At 42.0% G+C, this 21,837-nt stretch overlaps 2 protein-coding genes across 5 annotated transcripts in view; both read left to right on the forward strand.

The window, feature by feature from the left end:
• The window catches only part of LOC132974027 (tetratricopeptide repeat protein 28-like), a 164,650-nt gene extending 161,138 nt beyond the window's left edge, over positions 1 to 3,512 (forward strand). For all 3 annotated transcript variants that reach the window (XM_061037784.1, XM_061037785.1, XM_061037786.1), the window contains 3 exons: positions 702 to 831; positions 969 to 1,076; positions 1,171 to 3,512. In XM_061037784.1, the coding sequence (XP_060893767.1) occupies positions 702 to 831; positions 969 to 1,076; positions 1,171 to 2,783 (1,851 nt within the window). In that variant the 3' untranslated portion in view covers positions 2,784 to 3,512. The remainder of the gene's footprint in view (positions 1 to 701; positions 832 to 968; positions 1,077 to 1,170) is intronic.
• A 516-nt stretch (positions 3,513 to 4,028) lies between these two features.
• Positions 4,029 to 18,876, forward strand: LOC132974028 (phosphatidylinositol transfer protein beta isoform-like). Of its 2 annotated transcripts, XM_061037787.1 has the most exons (10): positions 4,029 to 4,128; positions 5,965 to 5,995; positions 7,247 to 7,392; positions 7,650 to 8,163; positions 8,255 to 8,338; positions 10,329 to 10,406; positions 12,897 to 13,007; positions 13,325 to 13,447; positions 13,885 to 13,959; positions 16,183 to 18,876. In XM_061037787.1, the coding sequence occupies exons 4-9, from the start codon at positions 8,098 to 8,100 to the stop codon at positions 13,930 to 13,932; spliced, it is 510 nt and encodes a 169-aa protein (XP_060893770.1). In that variant the 5' UTR covers positions 4,029 to 4,128; positions 5,965 to 5,995; positions 7,247 to 7,392; positions 7,650 to 8,097; the 3' UTR covers positions 13,933 to 13,959; positions 16,183 to 18,876. The 2 variants fall into 2 exon arrangements, with proteins under 2 accessions (XP_060893770.1, XP_060893772.1); XM_061037789.1 differs by lacking the exon at positions 13,885 to 13,959.
• The last annotated feature ends 2,961 nt before the right edge of the window (positions 18,877 to 21,837 follow it).

Below are 21,837 nucleotides of genomic sequence, written 5' to 3' on the forward strand. Positions count from 1 at the left end.
ACTTTTGTTCTTTATTTTCTGTGTTGAGCACCTTCATTCGTTACATTTAGCCAAACTGTAGTAAACACTGTTTGTCTTGCTCTTTTTTTTTCCCATTGCTCCTTCCTGCGTGCAGGTCTTAAGGTTTTCGAGTATTTAAGGATTTACATCAGGGTTCATTATAGGTCAAAACAATGTTTCTGTGTGGTAGAAGGGATAAAGCTATGATGTAAAAACAAACCTCTTGTTATCCTGGAGAGCTGAGTGAGGAGAAGAGAAACGTTTACACGTTGTGCAAAGTTACATGAGGTTGACAAAGGTGTCTCTGTTCCAAGCCCAGTAATCCCCACAAAACAGGCGTGTCTGCTCTCAGCAGGGCAGTGTAAAGCCCAACAAAGCTCCAACCCTTTCTCTGCTTCATCCTGGGATATGTTCTGACTAAAACATGTTATGAAACAGCTTTATGCCTACTTCAGAAAGTCTTTGTACAGATTTTGTTGTCATAATATCTGAAAACTTAAGAACCTGAAAAGGAAGTATTAATTTAAACTACATCATTCAGAGGATTTAATTTCCTGATAGAATAGGAATTTTTTGATCTTCCGTATACATTTTAACCATGAATCACATCTCCAGTAAATTCACCAGTTTATTTCATTTATGTAGTCCTTTTTAATCATCATCTCTTTTCCATTTTACATCCTCCCCCTTTTCTTTTGCAGCTCCACCAGGTGCTTGTCCAACTGCAAACGGGAGAGAAAGAACAGGATTTCTCCCTCCTGCCCATTCAGGTGTCCATAAGTGTGCAGCTATGGCGACTGCCAGGGTGCCATGAGTTTCTAGCTGCCCTTGGTGAGTCAAATGTTACCTAAGAAAACATCCCCTTCCAACTTCCCACCCGTCATGCTTCCATGGATCTCTGTGGACTTACAGACACATTCTCTAATGTTGAAGTTTAAACTATTGTCTTAATGTGTTTTTATGTGCAGGATTTGACTTATGTGAAGTTGGCCAAGAAGAAGTGGCGCTGAAGACAGGCAAACTAGCCAACCGCCGCACCTTGCACTTTGCTCTCCAGGCTCTGCTGGCGCTGTTTGGTTAATATATTTATTTGTTCTTGTTTATTGTTTAATTTCTGTTGTTTTAAATCTCAATTTCTTTGCTAACTTTACTCTTTTTCTCATTCTTCAGACTCCACAGAGCTGCCCAAGCGTCTGAGTCTAGACAGCTCATCTTCCCTCGAGTCTCTAGCTTCAGCTCAGTCTGTGTCCAACCCTCTGCCTATGGGATACTCAAGCCTTCCCTTCTCTCCTCCTTGCCTGGACAGTCAGGCATCAGATGCCATCTCTGTGTACAGCCTGAGCTCTGTAGCCTCCTCCATGAGCTTTGCTTCCAAGTCGGAGTGTGATTTCCTCGGGCATCGGCAGCGCGGCGGGGCCACAGCACATTACTCCATCCACAAACACTCTCATGTCCCCCGTAGTCGCTCCTCTCCCCATGGGGCAGCTGCTGCGGTGGCAGGAGCTCGAGGGGAAGAGGAGGAGTATGAGGGCTTTTCTATAATAAGCAGCGAGCCTCTTGGAAGTCACTGTGACTCTCTGCCTCTGCCACCAGGCCACAGCCAGCGCCACCACCGCGGAGGGAGGGGGATTGTTGGGGGTTCCGGCACAGGAGCAGGGAGAGGCTACTCTGTATCAGTTTCGTCAAGGGGCAGCGTCAGCACCCCCACATCCCCTGTCAAAACCAGCCTGGTACCCAGCTCAAACTCACCATTCCAGAAGGTGGGTAAGGTGAGCAGCTCAGATACAGGCGAATCCGACCAGTCCAGTACCGAGACGGACAGTACTGTCAAGTCTCAGGAAGAAAAAACTGTCCCTCTGGACCCTCAGGAGCTTGCGCAGAAGATTTTGGAGGAGACTCAGAGCCATCTACGAGCTGTGGGGAGTCTTCAGCGAGCCGGGGCAGAAGGTGGAACAGTGGGAGGAACCCCAGCTCGGAGCAGCGCCTTCCGCTCTTCTGAAACCAGCGCGTTTAGCCGTCCTAACAGCAGTGCTAGTGGTCGAGCTCAATCCTCCCCAAGACCCAAACCCCCCTCCCGTTCCTCTTCACTGCAGAAGATAAGCTCTGGCTACAACAGCCCTGCAGTCTCTGAGTCTTCTCAAAGAGATGGTAGCCATCCTTCACCCACCCTGGACAGTCATGCACAGTTCAAATTAAAATACCCGAGCTCCCCATACAGCGGCCACATCTCTCGCTCTCCGAGCAACGTGTCTCCCAGTTCTGGTCACCAGTCTCCAGCTGGTAGTGCCCCTTCCCCTGCTCTGTCTTACTCCTCTACGGGCTCAGCCTGCTCTACATCTGCTGATGCCCCAGACCTGGACCGGCTGAGAAGAGGGGTTATTGATGAAAAAGTCCAAGCTATACACAATCTGAAGACCTTTTGGGCAAATGCTACGGCCCAGCAACAGCAACATCTAGGTCCTGTCAGAGCCGTCCACAGCGCTTCTGGACCCCTTTCTTCTGCCAGCAGGGATGTACTGAGTCTTCTAAACCTCTCCCCACGCCATTTCTCCCATAATGACACCCAAGACAGCCTGGAGCTGCGGGAGCTGGGGCTGCAGTCACTAGACAGGAGCAGCAAGAACTCTTCAAATGGACACCACTGCTCCAACCCCAGAAAAGTTGCCCCATCACCTACTATTTCCACAAGCAGCAGCCCTGGTGCTCGCTCTATCCGACTACCTGCCGGCAATGGATACAAGTTCCTGTCACCTGGAAGATTTTTCCCTTCCTCTAAATGCTGAGACATTAAAAAAGGTCCCTTACTTTAATCCATTTTTTGCTATCCTGTTTGCTGGAGGAGTAGGGCACTGTTTAAGCTTGACTGACAACAAGAAGGATTTGATTGGTCATTGACTGTGATCCTGGAGAGGTACATGAATGCTTTAGAGAGGGTCATGTCTTTGTGCCCATAACACTGTAAATGGCAATGAGAAATACTCAACGACCTGATACTGTGTTTGTGTGTAACTGTGTGTCAGGTAGATGTAAATGCCATTTGGTATTTTCCCTCCAAATCTGTGCTGTTTGTATGGGCCAAGATGCAACAGCTCTGACTGATTTCCTCCATTCTGTTTTTTGTTTTGTTTTTAAATTTAATGGTTATTGTTATTATTGTTTGTTATTGTTATTAATATTATAATAATTATTATGTTTTGTAAATTAATTCCAGTGTTTCACAATCAGTATTACGCAATTTTATATTATTAAAAAGTGAACAAACCTGTACCATGTAAAGATGGATAGAGTGGTAAAAAAGATTTAATATTTTTTATCGAAATCAAATGGGCATTTTGCCTGATTTCTTTGTGAATTGAGTGTCTGCTCTGAAGCATGGATTCTCTTGCTATTCAATGTTAAGTACCATGTATGACTTTTTAGCCCATGATTTTTTGAGATTAAACATAAAATTCTCATGACAACCATCTGTCATTTATCAGTAAACTGTTTCAATAAAAAACAAACATGTTTGATTTCTTGTATTCCTAAATTTCATAAGAATAAAGATAAGTAAAATCAGATTTTAATAGATGGGTTGGTAGGCTATACACACTATTCATGCCATACTACAGTATACTAACTACGTGCACCCAATAGCAGACAACAGGTGTAAGGACACGTCATTAATGGACTAAGAAAATAAAACTGCAGACCAGGCAGCAGATAGTTAAACTTTTACTTAATCTTTAAAATGTTTTCTGATGAGTTATGTGTATTTATTCACACAGTAGCTCAATGGCCGGTGTGGTTTTAAAAACTGTTTCTGTTTTATCCATAGACTGTAAATATTACTATTATTAGGTTTTATTTAATATAATTATTAGGTTTTATTTTAATTAGGTTTTATTTTATTATTATTAGGTTTTATCAGACCTGGTGAAAGGAGGCGGGTTAAAGCTACCAGGAGGTGAATTCATTGGTTAATTCTTAGTAGTAGATCCGATAGAATCTCCTTTAGCCAATCATCGTTTACAGGGGGCGGGGCCACGTGTCGTTCCTGCAGCTCATGACGTCATATCAATCAGCAGTCGCTGAGCAGTACCAGCATTATCGTGTGGAGCGGGCGACGATGGTTATCATCAAGGAGTAGTAAGTGTCATGATTCTCTCTAGACTGTTCGGTTTTTTAAATAAGGAATTAAACTATCTTTACGCAGATTAAGAAATAAACTGAGGCGGGAGAGGTTTTTTGGTTGTTTTAGTGCTAGTGGAAACTTTTAATGTGTGTGTGTGAGACGCACGAGGGGCAGGGTGGGATTGCTGTGGCCTACCGGCTTTGACAGAAACGCTGAACTGTGTGTGTGACAGCCGCTCTTATTATACACTGTCTCACACAAAATACACACTCCGTGTCTTACCTCTGAACAGTTCAGTCTGTTGTTTGTTGTGTCTCGACATCAGCTTTTAAATGATAAGTGTGTTAGCCTGCGTGCTTTTAGGCTGAACAACTTTCACCAAGTTGAACCAAAAGTCAGCGAGCTCAACAATGCTAATGCTAGCTAACCTCACGGTATGACCACCGTAGTGTACTCTTTGCAGCATTGACACAATCAATCGCAGCAGCGCATGTCAATCGATTTATGATAAGAGGCTGTGATTAGTTTACGTACTTTAATGCTCTCTGTAGTCTAAGATAATGAAACAACTAGCTTGCTAGCAGTATCACAATGCGAGTTTACGTCAGCCTCACCGACCGCCTTGTAAAAACTAGTCAAATCTTCGTCTGACAGATCAGGCAATGTGAGGATGCTGGATGATCATCAGTGTTTCAGGGTCTGTCAAATAACTCATCTAAAGCTTCAAGCTAAAGCCTTCAGCACAGGGACGTGACACTAATTGGATTAAAATGTGTATAACAACATGAATTTCATAGCTTAGGTAATACAGGATTTAACATTAGAATGAAAAGAAAACACTCCTCAGTAAGCTGACCAGCAAAGACTCAAAACATATCCCATCCAGGTTTAATGTTTGGAAAATCAGTACTATTAAGATCATCACACATGTGCCCAGTGGTTTGTTAACGCCATGGAAGAGCCAGGATGTTCCTGTTTACGTATTTCTGTCAAAGTTTGCACTGTTGGTCATTAACATCAGCGGAGCACACTTGCAGAAAGGTTTTATCAGAGAAGAGGATTATTTTTAAAATCTAATGTTTGAATACAGCTCTGCTTTGGTTTGATGCATTAAGAGAACTTCCTGCTTTCTGCTCACTTTTTTCCTCTTTTACTCTTGTGTGGTTAGTCGTCACTGCCTGAGGCCTCATCAGGGTAAATGACGCAAATGCTTTGGGTAGAGCATGCCACTCCCTGAGGTCTGTTGAAACATGTAGAAAGAAGTTGTAGGATAAACAAAGTAATCCTATGAAATAAAAACTCAGATTCAGTTATATTTTTTTCATGGTTTATATAGCTGTCCCCTGTCTTGTTTTTTTCTTTTCAGCAAATCATGTAAGTGTTCTTAATCGCTGGATGGTATCTCAATCCCAGCTTTACTTGCTACTGTTCCACTTTGGTGAATCATGGGTTCCTCTCATCTTGCTGAAGAAAGCTGTGTCGAACTAGGCAGTAATAGTCTTTCTTTGTTCCTTTATTTAGAAGTAAGAAGGTCTCTGTGAATTGTCAGTTATTTCCAAAGCCACAGTTAAGCTTGTTATGAAACCAAACTACTTCAGAAGTGGTTTAGTTTTGCTTCATAAAATATGGAGATTTTATTATTTTAGATTAAAAAAGAATCTATTCCCTTTCGACCAGTGTCTAAACAAAGTGAATAGAATTGAAACATATTTTCTATGCCTTCCTTCAGTTAAAAATGTTATTTTGTTGTTTTTTATTTTACTTTATTTAGCTTGTTGTTTACCAGAGTGATTGGAGTACCTCAGTAAAGGTTTTGTGTGTATGTAACCAAACTTCTCTTTCTTTTGCAGCCGTGTGGTTTTACCCTGTAGCGTTGAGGAGGTGAGTTATCCATCTTTGGTGCCCCATTTTTATACTGACAAAATAAGAAATGCAGGAAAGTTCTGTAGTTGACAGAGTTCTCAACCCTGAGACAGGAAAGCATTTTGACTCACTTTATTTACAGTGCTGATGTGCTTGTTGGATGGCAATTCTATTCAACACTTTCTTTGGCAATAGATGATTGTTTGTCCACCAGAGTGATTTGATCTAAAAGACGTGACACACCTCGAGATTCATCGTTACGTTATAGGACCCACGAGACTGGATAGCAGTATCGATCAGCTCAAATGTTATTGATTATTGTGTTTTGAAAAATGCAGAACCAGATCATTAATGGAACCTGGTTTGTTTCCTCATCCCTATTTCAGCACTGACAGACATTTTACAAATGCACACAATCATTTTTTTTCTGTTCGACTCGCATGCAGGAGAACCTTAATCCCTTATTTGGGCTTTACAGAGCAGTGGCTTGTGGTCAACAAAGGTTTCTGTGATGCACCTTTCCTAAAAAATGAGTCAACAATTACAATTACCTTATCGTTGTGTTTGGCTTCTGGTTGAAAGTTAAGACGACCATAAACACATCCTTTGTTATTCTTGTGAATGTTTTACAGAAGCAAGATTAGTTGTTTGTGTATAAAAGGCTTATGTCATCAATCCAGGACTCACCGTGGGGCCTTATAAGGGAATACAAATCTCTCTGCAATTATTGGAGCATTTTAAAGCTCATTCCTAAAAATGTCAAAATAAGCATTCTCTTTAGGAGAAGTACTGTGGAAGCTGAAATATTTGCAAACATCTAACTTTTTGTTATTGTCTCATGTTGAAATATAATGACATGAGAGAATTTGGCCTGTAGACTAACAGTCTGAATATCAAATAGACCGTCCAGTAAGCTTCTCATTGTGCTGTAATTTGCAAAGACAGCAGCATGATTGAAAGAAGACCCTTGTTCCCACACTACAGGCTGCACAGGATTATTTAAATGAGTTATACTGTCGTTTTCTCTGCGGATTTTTCAAAGTCTGTTGGAGTGACACCAAAAAAAGTAGTTAAATTTGACAGTGGTTCCCCCAGCCTGCTTGAGGTCCAAAATACAATACTTTTTTATAAGCGTACCAGGACTTCAAACCACAGACTATTTCATTCCTGTTTCAGTTAATAAAACAAACTTAGTAAACAGTTTGTCCAGCGTTTTGAAATGTGAAACTTTTTGATAAGTGATTGTCTGTTGTGTTATTTATGTTCCAGTATCAAGTGGGACAGTTGTTCTCAGTGGCTGAAGCCAGTAAAAATGAGACTGGTGGTGGTGAGGGCATCCAGGTACTCAGGAACGAGCCCTACGAAAAAGATGGCGAGAAAGGACAATATACACACAAAATCTACCACCTTAAGAGGTACGTGCCCTTTTCTACATCATTTGATTTCATAATTACCGAATTTCCCCCTGGGATTAATGAAGTATTTCTGATTCTGAATTGTTTATTCACAGTGTAGTAGCATCATTCTGCCACACGGTGGCAGCATTGTCCTGTCTGTGTTATGAAGTGTTCGTACAGTTTTCACCTTCATATGCTTTTCTGTAGAACCTCTGATAACTGAGACAATATGTCTTCCTTCTCCCTTTCTCCCAACCTGTCTTCCCACCGTACAGTAAAGTCCCATCTTTTGTCAAGCTGTTCGCCCCTGAAAGCGCCCTGTTATTCCATGAAAAAGCCTGGAACGCTTACCCCTACTGCAGAACCAGTGAGTCCCCCTCCCCATATCACTTTACCTTTGCTTTACCCTGACACCCTTTGTCCTCTCCATTGTTAAATCCTTTTGTGTGACTCGCAAATGGTCATTTATTTTCTTTCAGTTTGAATTTATAGTGTTACTTATATGTACCAGTTTATTTAATGGTGTTTTCCCCCATTCTCCTCATGCCTATCTTTGACCCAGTTGTGGAGGTAAGTTACCTTTTAATGCCTTCTAATATTTCTTACATTATCAGCATATTGTTCTTACCCAGTTTAAGTTGTTTGAGTAAACTCCATTGACTTTCTATACATCCACTTCTTTTTCATCCATTCTGATCCTTCTTGTTTTTCTAGAATGAGTATATGAAAGACAATTTCTTAATTAAGATCGAGACCTGGCACAAACCAGACCTCGGAACTCAAGAAAATGTGAGTACCTATTTTTCTTTTCACGCAACACTCAGTTAAACTGTTACATTTGAGTTTCTATGCTGCTACTATTCTGTTTTGTTTTGTTTAGGTTCACAAACTGGACAGTTCTATGTGGCAAAATGTAGCTGTCGTGCCCATCGACATTGCAGACAGAATGCAAGTGTACAATGCTGTAAGTAGAAACTCTTGCGGCACATTTCCAGTGAAAGATACTAACACAGTGTAGCGCCTTCATGTGGTCAAGCCTGATAATAACTGAGCTGTCTGCCTGATCGGATCTGCTGTAAACAGGGAATGTTTACATTATTATTGATGCACTTTTGATGAAACTCGAGTCACTCTTTTCTATTTACACTGAAGCATATAATTAGAATAAGTTCATCACACATTCTCATATCCGACAGTTACTCCATCCAGTCGGCAATCTGTACAAAACATTTAAAACTAAAGAGATTTTAAGCTTAATAATTTGATTTTAACATACTGCACATGTTCCAGTAGGAGAAACTTCAATCTATTTAAAAGAGAAAATATTATCTAAAAGTCCTTGTTGAGACTGTTGATCAAGTGACTGATAAATTGACTTATTATTACAGCCATACAAACGTGTTCATGCATATTTCAATCAAAATCCGGATGGACGGATTTGTTAAATTTAGACATGGAAAGGTGAAACCACTCTTCGGTAGCAGAAAGGTTCAAATGTCTTTATTAAATGTACTTAAGGTAGAACATGATCAAAAATCTGTATCTGTGATGCAATTTAATCATTTCTTTGTGTTTTGAATACATGTGAATGATTTAACATTTCTCATGAGCAACTTGAAGTCTTTGAGTTTGAAAAGTAAACACACACTCTGAGCATCCTAAAATTACTTAAATCATACTTCAAAATATAAATAAGAGTTTTTAATGATCCAGTTTGAATCTCTGAAATAGTTTTTGAAGATGTTACACATTATTGCTGCTATTTAACATCGCATTGCCTCATTTCACTCTGGCTCTGTGTGTACACACGTGTTTGTGTGTGTGTGGAGATATGGCTAAGAAGCGTTTGTGTGTGTGTGTACATGTTTGTTTGCGTTGGGTGGTTAACGAGGCGGAGGTGTTTGCCTTGCTGGAGGAGTGTGTTGTGTCTAAGGACCCTATCAGCCCTCAGCCTCGGGCATGGCTGCAGGGCCTGGGGCGTACCTCCAGCACAGATGAGTTTGTTAGTGTAATTAAGGCTCACAGTGCTTCATATGCCGGAACTAGACAAACACACAGACACACTCGCACTCTTGCACACACTCTTTAACTTGAAGAGTTGGTCTCTTTCGTCCACCACTGCATATCGAGTCATGGACCTCATTAGTGCAGTGTATTGTTATGGTGACCAAGCTCTCAGCATTAAAACAGTTGAATTATACTGTTTTTGTAGACGTTTCTGTCTCTTTCCACACGTTAGGCACCCTCCTGTTGGCTGATAGCCCTGAAAAGTAGCTCTTTTGCTGCAGGCGTATCATGATTTATTTAAAATTGCTGGGCCCTTGAGCTGTTGGTAATTTGAAAGCCATTTCATTTATTTGTATTACTATTTCTCATGCTTGCTTTATGAAGGCAGTTTTGTAATGTTTGTCATGTGCTTCTGTGTTTGGCATATGCACTCAATATTGCACAGTATTGCTTAGTGTTTTTCTATATGTTATTGCTATTGGATCAAGATCTTTTGCGCAACAGGGAACATGTGGTTACTTCACTAAGCTGTGTTTTGCCGGACATGACTGTGTGTAGTGTGTACTGTGTACCGTAGTGGAGGGAGTGCTCTTACAGTCAGAGCAGCTGTGTCTAAGAAAAAAACATACATGAACTTAGATAGTTGGTTACACAAGCTATCATAAGCTCACATGCAAGTGGATGCAACAACAAACTTGCTAACAATGCAACAGCTTAGTGAATGCTATAATGAAGTTAAGATTGTTGTTGTGTTTCTTTCAGTGACTGCAGATTTTTAAACTGTTTTATCAAATTAAAGTTACACCTTATTGTTGATTCATGGTGTAGTCATATTTCTGTATACAAATTTAAATTGATAACAGATGACCTCAGCTTGTTGAACAGTTTGTCTCAGCTGAGTATAATGTGTGTGTTGTTTTGATCATATCATTTCTTCTCATTTGTAGGACTACAAGCCAGATGAAGACCCTGCCATGTTCAAGTCGGTGAAGACCGGCAGGGGACCCCTCGGGCCCACCTGGAAGGTAGGACTCTAATAAACAGTTGATATTATGTATTACAATAACATACTACTACAATTCATGTCACAGCGGGCTTGTCAAAGATATAACCCATGGACTATTTGAAGGGGGTTTACACCCTGGTCATTGTAGTTCACACAAGACTTGGGTACACAGCTGTAGTTTCACATATTCTACTGCTATGACTGCAGAAGAGGCTGGATTATACGTTACATAAAAAATCCAAGGCCCTAAATAAAGTATGGTTAGTCGTAATAAAACATAAAGAATATGGACACTGTAAAGAAGCTACAGACTTCCACGACTGGGACAGAAGACACTATGCATACAACAGTTGTTGGAAAAACTCCACAGCAAACAGAAAGCCACCGTAGAAACCAAAACAAATGATGCATCAGACAGTATGTGGAAGACTCTTGGATGTAAATGGTGAATTAAAACTCAGTGGTCTTAGACCAAGAATTGAACATTTAGTGTGTCTGGGGGCACCAGCTTCATGCTGTGAAGAGACTCCTCTGCAGCAGGTCTAGATAAGAACAGGGCAGAGTCAATGTAGCAAAGAAGGGGAAATCCTTGAGGAAAACCTGCTGCAGTTTGCAAAACATCTGCTACTTGGGAGAGTCTTTATTTTCCAGCAAAACCACTACCCCCCAAGAATGAAGCTGAAGCTACTCGGGAAATAAACACATTGATACACATGTCCTGAAGTTAGACCTCAATCCAATCAAGGAAGTGTGTCTGGACTAGAAAAATGAATTTCACTTTTAGTCCCTCGAAACCTGACATGTGTTGTGTGAACAGAAGAATGGAGAGACATTTCTGTCTCCAGATGTGCAGATACAGATCAGATAGAGTCCTAGTTACATAGCCCCAGGTCTGTAGATCTTAAACAAGTGTAAATTGACATTTTTATGCTATACCTGATTGAGATCGGTAAGTAGACATTTTCACACAATTATTCGGCATTAACTCCAGCGCACCATCTTGTAATACTCAGAGAAAGCCTGTACAGGAGAGCATAATGCTGGGAGAGACTGCAGGTTGATGAAGACTAATCACCTCTTTCTCAGCTCTAATTGGATGTGATTGAAATTTCTAGTCACCGGGTCAGATAAAGGTTCTAATTTATAAAGATGATGGAATTTTTTGAATTTGGCAAGAAGCACTAATGTATAAAGACTGATAACATTTTGATTAAAAGGAATATGTCAATAAGATTAAACTCATCCACATAGACAAACTTTGGTAGGAGTTCTGTTGCATTCCCCTGTAAACCCCGCTGTACCCCACAGCCTCACAAACAGGTCCTGCGCTCTGTGTCAGAGCATTGAGGATTTTTATTCTGCAGTGGAGCCCTCAGAGTTCACCATGGGAAACGTTCCTCTGCTTCAAGGATTCTCACAGAACAAAGGCAGCAAAACAGCTTTAAAAAGTCTGAATAAAGAAGCACAACTTTCTATTTTGTGTTTTTAATTAGATCACTTTCCCGTCCGCTGTGGACACGGAAAAAGACTGTTTTTGAAAAGGTGAAAAAAGAAAAGAAGTTACGTGACAACAGAGGCACAATTTCTGCCAGCTTCTCAGAGCAATAAAACTCTTGTCTATCTCTGCATGCACACATGCTTGCATATCGGTACCCTTTGTATTTCTGAAAACTTCTGCTCCTTTGAGTGGGGCACAGAGAGGGAGAGAAGAAATGTCACCGTAAGTGTTTTGATGTAGAATCCGTTTCATGTGAAGTTCTCCTTTAGCGATGACAACTTTTCTAAACCCACTGCAAATTTAGAAATGTTTCTCATTTCCCCTCTCTCGCTCTTTTCCGTGATCGTGGCATCAAACGGCAGTGGGATGAGGGTGATTGAGGCGGGTCTGTGGCATTTTCTCGTGGAATGCCGAGCCAGAATGAAGTGATTAATTAAACAGGTGTTCTCAGAGGGTGTGTGTGAGTGTGTGTGTGTGTGTTCTGGGGGCGAGCAGGTCCTTGGTGTTAATAATGTAACCAGCTTTGCACCGCAACGCCCTTATCGCTTCACTAGCACCGTTTTATCTGCCTTCCTTGGCCACAAAGGCATGTCTGTCGGGAACGGTGTCGCTGTCAGGGCGGAGGCAGAGAAATGGTTCCTTCATCTGGAGTTTATCCACTTTGCTCTGCCCCAACCCCCCTCCGCCTTTTCTTCTCTTCTTCACAGGGAGGCAAAGTGCAAGCAGCGGATGGATTTAAAAAGTGTGTTGTAGATTAGGGCACTTTTATCTGTGCAACGCACATCTTCATTTTGATAATTATTTCAGCAAGCTCCCATACCCAAAGCATTATGTATTAATGATTTTCATCTTTGAATGCAGCCAAGATTAGTCTAAAATAATATTCTCTCTGCCTTCTGCTGTTTTTACGATTATTCTCTCAAAGTTTCTCTCAAGTTCTTTTCTTCTGATACTCTGCATAAAAAAAGTGATGTGTTCTAAGTCATTCTTTTGCTTTTCCTCTTCTGACAGAAAGAGCTGGTTAGTAAGACTGACTGCCCGAGGATGTGCGCTTACAAACTGGTCACAGTTAAGTTCAAGTGGTGGGGCCTGCAGACCAAAGTGGAGAGCTTCATCCACGAAGTAAGAGGGGCGTGCTGACACAGTTCAGCTTCACACAGTCACAGTGTACACTCACAAGCTAGATTCACATTCTGTACAACTGTGCAGAAACATTTCTATACCTTTCTGTTGTTTTTGACTTCCATAGCTAATGTAATGGTAATATGTCATGGTATTGTTTTTTTGTAAACAAAACCACTTATTGATATTTTCAGGAGAAGACTTTGTTTGTGTACATATTGTGATTAAAACATCTTTTAAAATGACCCTTAAATATTACAATGTTGATTTTGACCATGTCGTTCAGCGCTAACTAACACTCCCGTTGTCTCCCTTAGCAAGAGAAAAGGATCTTCAATAACTTCCACCGTCAGCTCTTCTGCTGGATTGATAGGTGGGTGGAGCTGACCATGGATGATATCCGGCGGATGGAGGCAGAGACACAGAAGGAGTTGGATGCGGTAAGTTCATCATTTTGAAAAAAAATCCCCCATTTAAAAAAAAAAAAAAAAAAAAAAAAAAAACTTGCATACAAACCAAACACTCATTGGTCTGTTGTGTCAAACATCTGGGGTAAACGTTCACTGCTCTTGGTTCCTCCAACTTTTCTTCTTTCAGCCCATTTCATTTGGCTTTTTTTTTTTTCTTTTTCATTTTAATTCTCTAGCATGGATATTGATTTCGGCCATTGTCCCTGCTTTATTTGCCATTGATTTATTGACTATTGAAATAGCATTGTTTTGTATTTGCCTTGTTCGTACTGCCAATCACAAAAATCTATATTGCCTTGTAGATTAACTGTAATAGATCATTTTCAATCTGATCCAATCAGAATTTTGTCAACATTTTTCATGATTACCAATCTTCTGTGATTTGCTGTATTTTCATTCTTGTCTAGATGCGTAAGAAGGGCTCTGTGCAAGGTACAAAGGCTGCAGACCAGTAGTTGGGCCAGCTGTAGGTCTGTCGCTGTGTAAGTTCTCACTGGTAGAGGTGCCAGACTTTCAGATGCTTTCTCTGCTCCCTCTGGGTTTTCTCTGTTTTTCTGCACGCCTGTATGCTGTTATCACTTTGTACTCTGTGGTGTCAGTGGAGGACTCTTAGTCCCCTATGTCTGAATTGTGCATGTGTGTGTTCATGCATCACATGTAAGGCCATAGCTCACTCTGAATTAGTAGATCAATAATGCCAGATTTCAGAGAAATATGACATACATTATAGGTTGTTGTGTCTTTTTGCTGACCCAGTGAAAATCTCCTAAATGTTTTACACCAGGACATGTTGAATATGTGTACACACTTTAGTATGCTAGTGTTGTCATCTGGATGTATCCAAGACATCTGGGCAAACTTAACTCACTCAGAATCCCTTGTTATTTTTTAAATAGGTGGCCAAAGTTTAAAATCATACACAGAAGTTCTGTTCCCGCAGTCTGTACCTGCTGTCCAGATCCTTTCCTCCAAGGAACACAGAGCAGAGAACAAAAACAGTCCTTTTCCTCTTAAATCACAAGCTTTAATTTCTGTGAATCATATTCTCTGTTAATTCTTACCACTGGTTGGCTCTTGGAACCACTTGAAATATCAGTCTGGGAGCGTTTGGCCGTACAAGGAGAAAAAGGGAGGAATCTGTGCTGGACTGGCCATAGCAGAACAGGCTCAAACATTCTTGGCTTACAACCAAAATACAGCATTTTCTTCTTAGCCCTCCCCTCTCTGATCTCGCCCAATTCAGCATGTGTTTCCCATTTTCCCTTGGAGTAAGTAAACATGCGGGTGCCATCAAAGAGGGCTGTGGTGAGGAGGCCGATGATGCCTGAACCTATGGACCAGAGGGTGCGCAAGGTCACAGTTTGACTGCACGGGACGACAGTGTGACCATGGCCAAAGCATACATACAGACACTGCCATTTAGGTTTCCGTTAGACTGTGCTGGAAGAACTGTTTAACTTTTTTGCACTTTTTTTGTATTTACTGGTTGGGTGTTGTTGGTGAGGAAGGGGGAGTTGGAGAGAGGGACAGGGCAAGAATGAAGGTGGATATGTGTGTGTGGGGGCGGGGGCTCAAGATGGCTCCTTTTTACCTCATTAACATACAAATGGAATTCTGCAGTTGAGAAGAAGTCGGTGCTGTGATTGAGAAAACAGGGAGGGAGGATGGGGAAAAAGGATGGAGAAGAAGTGGGAGGGCGACTCCATGCCATTTCATCAGATCTGTCCTCTGTTTAGAGCCACTGTTGGTTTGAACTGTTCCATTAAGGTGATTCGGCTATCAGATTCTAACACTAATTGACTTTCCAAAGCCATCAGCCTCAGGGTTGGAGAATTTGAAAGTGATGCTTTTATCTACCTAGAAGACAAACAAGGGGTTTGATAAGGACTGGTTGAGCAGATTTTTAAGGAATTATTGAGTATTTAATAGTAGAAATCATACACCACAAAAAAGATAGGGTCTAAAATTGTTCACAGCAGCCATCAAACCAGAGGGTTTCACTGAGGGTGTGTTCACACTGGCATTCCGTACCGTGCCGTACTCAAGCACGATTGCCCCCCGCTGCGCCATCCCCCCCAGCTGGGTCACACTGCATCAGGACTAACCATGCCTAAGCATGATTACCTCTTGTCCATAACGTCATAATACAGCACAGACATGCTTTATGTTATTATGAAGCGTGCTCAGTTTACAAACAGGCGTCTGCACATCGGATAACACAGAGAGCATGACAGCTACTTTACAGTCTTTGCGACTTATTTTAATCAGATACAGCCATAAATAAATAAAAAAATAAAAGAGACGCGCGGCAGAGTCTGCAGCCGCACATCGGAGAACAGAACATCACAGCTACTTTGTGTCTTATATTGAGTCAAATTAGTCAGATACAGCAATGAAACTCCGGATTTCTCCATAATGAAGGCTGTCAATGTTGTGTACCCGCATGCTTGTGCTCGTGCATGAAGTGTACCGTGCCAAAGCACACCTCTCCAAAGTGTGCCAGAGCCAAGGAAGTGTACCGTGCCTGAGTACGGCAGGGAGCGGTCACACTGGCCAAACGAACTGGACTTTAGGGTTGAAGCGTGCTTGGGCACGGTACGGATTGCCAGTGTGATCGCGCCCTGAGTTCCACTAAACCTGCTCTCACCTGTTTACGCTACATATACTGTATTTAAAGTGGTGTGTATTTTCTTGTTTCCCCACAGCTTCTCAGAAAGGGTGAAATACGAGGAACCAGAGCTGCAGAAGATTGAAACGGCAGATTTTAAACACCCACGATGCCTGAAGCGGTGGAGACTGCTAACAGGGTTCTTTTTGGTGCCACTTTTACTTTTCCCTGAACTGGTGGAGGGTGGGGGAGGGGGGGGGGGTCGCTACCTACAATCAATAGAGCAGATCCCTGACTTCAACCCAATCATAGACATTCTATACACTGATGAATTGATTTCTAGAAACCAACACGATCCTAGCTGATAAGACTCTTGTTAATATTGATCTCCTGGGCAGAGGTAGGCCAACTACAAGCCCCGGCCTTCAAGAAATATGAAGAGGAGCTTCTCACAAACAGATTTATTTTCTTATAAAAGCAAATTCAATGGCTTGATTCCACCGTGGCAGATGTTGGACCAAATATTTCCCTTTTTATTGTTTTGATTTTCCTTTTTTGTTCATGTTCTCTCCAAAACATTCCTCTGCAGATGATGCCCTGTCTGACCTCTCTTTGTCTCCGTCTTGGTTTTAACTGTACACACACACACACAGTGGCTCAGTGGTTTGCATTCCCCAGGATGAGTCTGTCTGTTTGTCATACTCATGTTCCTTCCTGCCACAGCCTCCATTAAGAGATTACTAACACCCAAGGCGCCTTGGCCTATTGTAACCCTCCCCCCCATCACCCAATCTCACTCAAAGCGCTGCATCTTATTAACACTGACAATCATGCCCGTACAGGTATTCACTCTCACACAGTTTTTATAGAAACCAACACGCACACACACACACACACACACACATGTGCCACATTTCCATCACCACATGAAGATAAACATGTGAATTCACCCTCACATGCACACTCTCACAGGTGTGGATGCCTTTGCGGTGACTGATGCCTTGAAAGCTCAAGCTGGGCAGATCCATGCAAGCTCGCTCTGCTAAAGATGGTTACTTTGGAAGTGTTTACAGCCCCCCTCCTCCCCACCACCACACTCTCAGACACTCCCTATTCCGGAGACACTCGCACAGGAAACATGCAACACAACATTCACCTCCCAAACAGCTGTCCCCAGAGCAAAAACTGCACTGAAAAACAGCCACAGATGGTGCTACACCCCTCCAGCCTCTGTCACAAGCCAAACTGCAGCATGCCTCCACCTCACCCTGCCCACCCCAGAGGCCCGGCTCGCTCATCTAGGTCTCTTAGGTTTTTCAAAAAGGTTTACGCTCCTTTCTGGGTGTGTTTACAGATTCCCCACAGCCTTACCAGAGCCCAGTCAACACCAGTACCACGCACTGCTTGCCATAATCTTCAACCTTTGTACCTGTTGGACCTATTAACCCTACTGTACCTCTGCTGCCAGCTGTTGCTCTAGCTACCTCCCTTGTTTCTGACTTGCAATTTTTCCTGACACTTTAAGGTTAGCACTCGCTATTAGCTGCCACTTGTTGGGAGTGAATCATGGCAGACAGAGCTTTATGAGCAAATGGTTTGTGAGGACTTCTACGGCCTTTGTTCGTCTTCTTGTTTTGTGATTGTGTGTCACAGCACCTGAGGAAGTGCAATTCCTTCAGCAAGTTGAGCAGCCTGTTACCGCACTTTTTTTACATCTTTTCCTCACATCCACAGTTTGAGGAATATGCCATATTAATGACATTTTAATCCCAATAGTGCACTTCTTCCCCTTATCCTACAGCATCATGCCTTCAGTATTGATTATCACAAGTTTTTAGTACAGGTTGTTTCCTCATTACATCCTCCTGTGGGCTTTTTGTAGGGGTATTTGTGTCCCATCAATGTCTTAAATTGTTCAACAGGAATCCAGGGTTTGTTTTTAAGAGATCTACTTTCTATACTTTTTCTTTCGAGACACACGTGTAATAAAATCCTCTAGGTTCAACAATTTCAATGTTTTTGTATTCTCTAAACTGTATGAGGAAATGTGACCACTTCCTCGTGAATGGTTATTGGCTTGTCCAAAGAGTGTGAATGGATTTCTGGTGTGTTTACATAAAGTCAGCAGTCGTAGGCTGCAAGTATAGGAAAGTTTAAGAGTTATTGTTTGAAGAAACATTTTTAATAACAACACAATCATCTCAGGTGACCAGAATGACACAAGGATATTTTTGATATTGTTACTCAGTTGCCTCAAACTATTCACTTTCTTTCACTGTGCCATATGCTTTGTGGTGTAATGTAGTATTAGAGTGTCTATATGATGGGAAGTGGTTTTAATATGCCCTGTTCTTTTATATCACAGTATGAGACAGCCAGTTTGACTTTGTATCTACTCTGGGACTGTATGCATATGTCTCAAAGAGCGTAAAGTGTGAAACAATTGGTCTTCAGTGTAATCAATGTGGGCAAGTCTATCCTAATGAGCCCTGCTGTCTGCCAAATAGAACACCCAGCATCTAGAGAGAATGGGCTAAATCAATGGGTTACCATCTGCCAAGGCAGTGATATATTCACAATGCTACTGTACAGTCTAATCCTAATTTACGAAATCTATAACTGCTTCATTCCTGATCTATTTGTTTTTAAATGTTTCTGATCAGCTTTGAAATTCAGGGGACACGGTAGTGAATGTATGATACTTGTGCCTTTTCTTTCTGTAGACTTTTTTTGTGCCATTAAGTCTACATATTGTACCTAAATATCAAATAAATGTTGTCCAGAAAATATATATTAGATTCGGTTTTCTGATTTTTAGAAAGGTTTGTTGGATTGTTTCTTATAGAGCGGGCTGTTATTTAATAATTTTAGTTCCAACAGGCTGAATATTAACATTTCCACTTTATCAATCCACAAGGCCAAATTCCTTTTTTCACTCTATTCTGGCCAATAGCTACACACTTAGGCCAGGATGACAAAAAAAAAAGTTTCTGCAAGTTAAGGCTTCATCCATGGGCAGCCACTGGTTTGCTCAGGAGTCATATGCTTATATTGTAATTAGATCTATTGGTTTCAAATTTCTCCCTGATGACCAGCTGATGGCACTAGCAAGCAAATATATGTGAATACTACCAGTCTTTATAATAAGCCTTTACAGTAACCATTACAATAATATGCATTTTGTTCGACAATGTTACTCAAGCTTGATCAGCTTAGACAAGGGCTGAGGCTTGACTGGACATTTAAGCTCTCTACTGTAAAAGCACATCAGATAAGATAACCACCCCCCCCCCCCCCTTCAGAAAAGTGAATCATGACTCCAGCACAGACTACACTTTCAGTGACCTGCAGGTCAAAAGAGTCACACAATAATAGCAGAATCGGTGCTGAAGAGCAGGAAGAGCTGCCAGTCTGCTGCCTGAGATATCCGCTGTTTTATTGTTTGTGTAGGAATGGTCACATGTGCCTGCTGCAAGGAAACCAGTCATATCTGCCCCAGAACAAGCAAATAATGCTGTTTCTAAAAGCGGAGATGGGCAGGCTCGCCCACACACCTCCTGTTTAGTGGCAGCTCGCAGTCGTCTACAGTAGGCATGTATCCATCCGTCCATGTGTCTCCCTCCCTGAGAAGATGAAGGGACGTGTCATGAGTGAGCCCCTGTCATTTAAATAGATGAGGCAACAGATGAAGAGGAGAAATGAATCTCAAAGGGAGGCTTAAGACGTGACACAGCAGGACATCCAGGCATGTTGCCGAAGAATGACTCGATACTGAGGGCTGAAAAACACTTAGAGATTGCCAGAAGACTAGCTCATTGCTTCAGTACATACCAGTAGAAGAAACAGTTTTCTTAGATGTGTCAAAATGAAGTGTGGCTGTAGGTCTCCGTCATGTACAAAAAAGTGTTTACCTCTGTTGCTGCATTTCCTGCCACAAGAACACACACAGGGGTGAGATCTTTTTTAGGAGGAAGAGGCACTGTGTACATTTAGCTTGGTTTAGTGCCATGTTTGTGTACAGTATGTGGCCGTCCCCTGGGGCCAGATGTGTCCAGGAGCAGCAGTTTTTCCGAGAGAGGAAAATTATTTTTGGCGTACAGGGGATGGCAGTGATGTCACAAGTGCTTCCTCATCCTCCAGGCTTGGGTCAAAGTTAGCCGCAGAGATTCTCCTGAGTTTTCCTGTTGTTCTGAGAGAGGTGGAAGAGGTGTGGAGCCAATCGGGTGGGGGGGGGCTCTCTGTCACATCCCCTCCTCCTAATACAATGGTGCTTCTCTGGATGACAGATGCTGCTTAACCCAGGCTGACCCAGGGAGCTGTGATGGCTCGGCTGAGTGACAGGCCCATAGAGGACGCACACAGGCTCCGCTCCACAACGCCTTAACAGCACAGGACGCTGTCCCCTCAACAAGGGAAGGAACTGTCTCTTTGGGCAGCCCCCCCCATGTAATATATGTCTCTGTGAGAAAAAGCTTAACACTATGAATTAAGACTGTAGGAGGGCACCCTCTTCTGCTATCTTGTCCAATTGAGTAAAATATTGAGACAAATTGAGTGCTAAATCACTGCAGAGAAGAGTGGTATTGTGACAGTGCTGGAGAGCCTGTAGACTGTCCATTGTCATGGAGTCGCCTCAGCAGCAGCTCAGAGCTGCATTTATCATCACTGGGGACTCAGGGGGAGAGAGACCATGCCATCGGTTTGTCATACTTAACTTGTCTGTCTCCACTTGAGAGGACTGTAGACAGAGCCAGCAGGAGCTGGATCACAGGGGAATTACCATTTCAGTCAGATAGAACAATATCTTGATTTTTTTTATCTTTTTCTGCTTCAGAGCTTCAGACCACTTGTTTCTTGGGATACATGATATTTTTATGAAACAATATCCCTTTACCTTTGAAACAGATGAGCACAAACCCTACTTTTCATGAAGATAAAACAGCTTTAAATGTGTTTGTCTGGTTAAAGCTCTAATTATGCTGCATCCAGCTGACTCGAAAATATGAAGGCACTCATCGTGCAAGGTGTCGACTGAGAAAATTGTGTTTTTTTATAGCAGCACGCCCCACAAGCACAGCATCCTTCAGAACATCTCAACAGCTCAACATGCTCTCCCCTCTTCTCCAGGAGACAGGCACTCCACACTATGTCTGCTTCAAAACGCCGCCACCGCCGAGCCCTGTCTCCTCGCTCTGAGGCTGCTGTCCTCTCCTCTCTTGAAATGATTGCACATCCACAAACCCAAAATTCTAAATATACACACACGCCTTCCAAAAACCTCTCAGTGCCTTGTCCTGACCTGTCTTCAGCCCTGTCATACAGCCGGCTCCTCCAGCGGCAGGGCTCAGTGGTAAATTAATTTATCTATTTTCAATTATTTGTCATGATTTTATATCATGAATTAAAACATATTTCATATTTTTTTGTCATTGATCGTTATTCAAAATTAAATAACTAAAGCAGAATTTTAAATTATATCCACAACCCAGACATACATTTTTCATATCATGTAAAACAGATTCCAGCATGAAAATGTGACATTACCTACGGCTCACTCTGACGCCAGCCGCTAGGTGGCACTGTGTCTGTTTGGTAAAAGTCCTTTTGGTTCCTCCTTTTACAGCTACACAGAGCTGCCTGACACCAAATTCTCTTCATGTCCACTGTCCACAACGGTGGAAAAGCACAATATCTTGTTGTCCTTTTACCACAGAAAATACCTAAAGTGGTGAATAGAAATAGGCAACGTTTT

This window comes from Labrus mixtus, chromosome 5 (genome assembly GCF_963584025.1).
Source record: "Labrus mixtus chromosome 5, fLabMix1.1, whole genome shotgun sequence".
Taxonomy (NCBI): domain Eukaryota; kingdom Metazoa; phylum Chordata; class Actinopteri; order Labriformes; family Labridae; genus Labrus; species Labrus mixtus.

What these genes read in the sequence shown, in the direction of transcription:
- LOC132974028 (XM_061037787.1), top strand. Translation starts at nt 8,098, where the DNA reads ATGAAAGACAATTTCTTAATTAAGATCGAGACCTGGCACAAACCAGAC. An exon ending in ACCTCGGAACTCAAGAAAAT is followed by an intron (nt 8,164 to 8,254) that starts GTGAGTACCTAT and finishes TGTTTTGTTTAG; the next exon opens with GTTCACAAACTGGACAGTTC. An exon ending in TGGAGAGCTTCATCCACGAA is followed by an intron (nt 13,008 to 13,324) that starts GTAAGAGGGGCG and finishes TGTCTCCCTTAG; the next exon opens with CAAGAGAAAAGGATCTTCAA.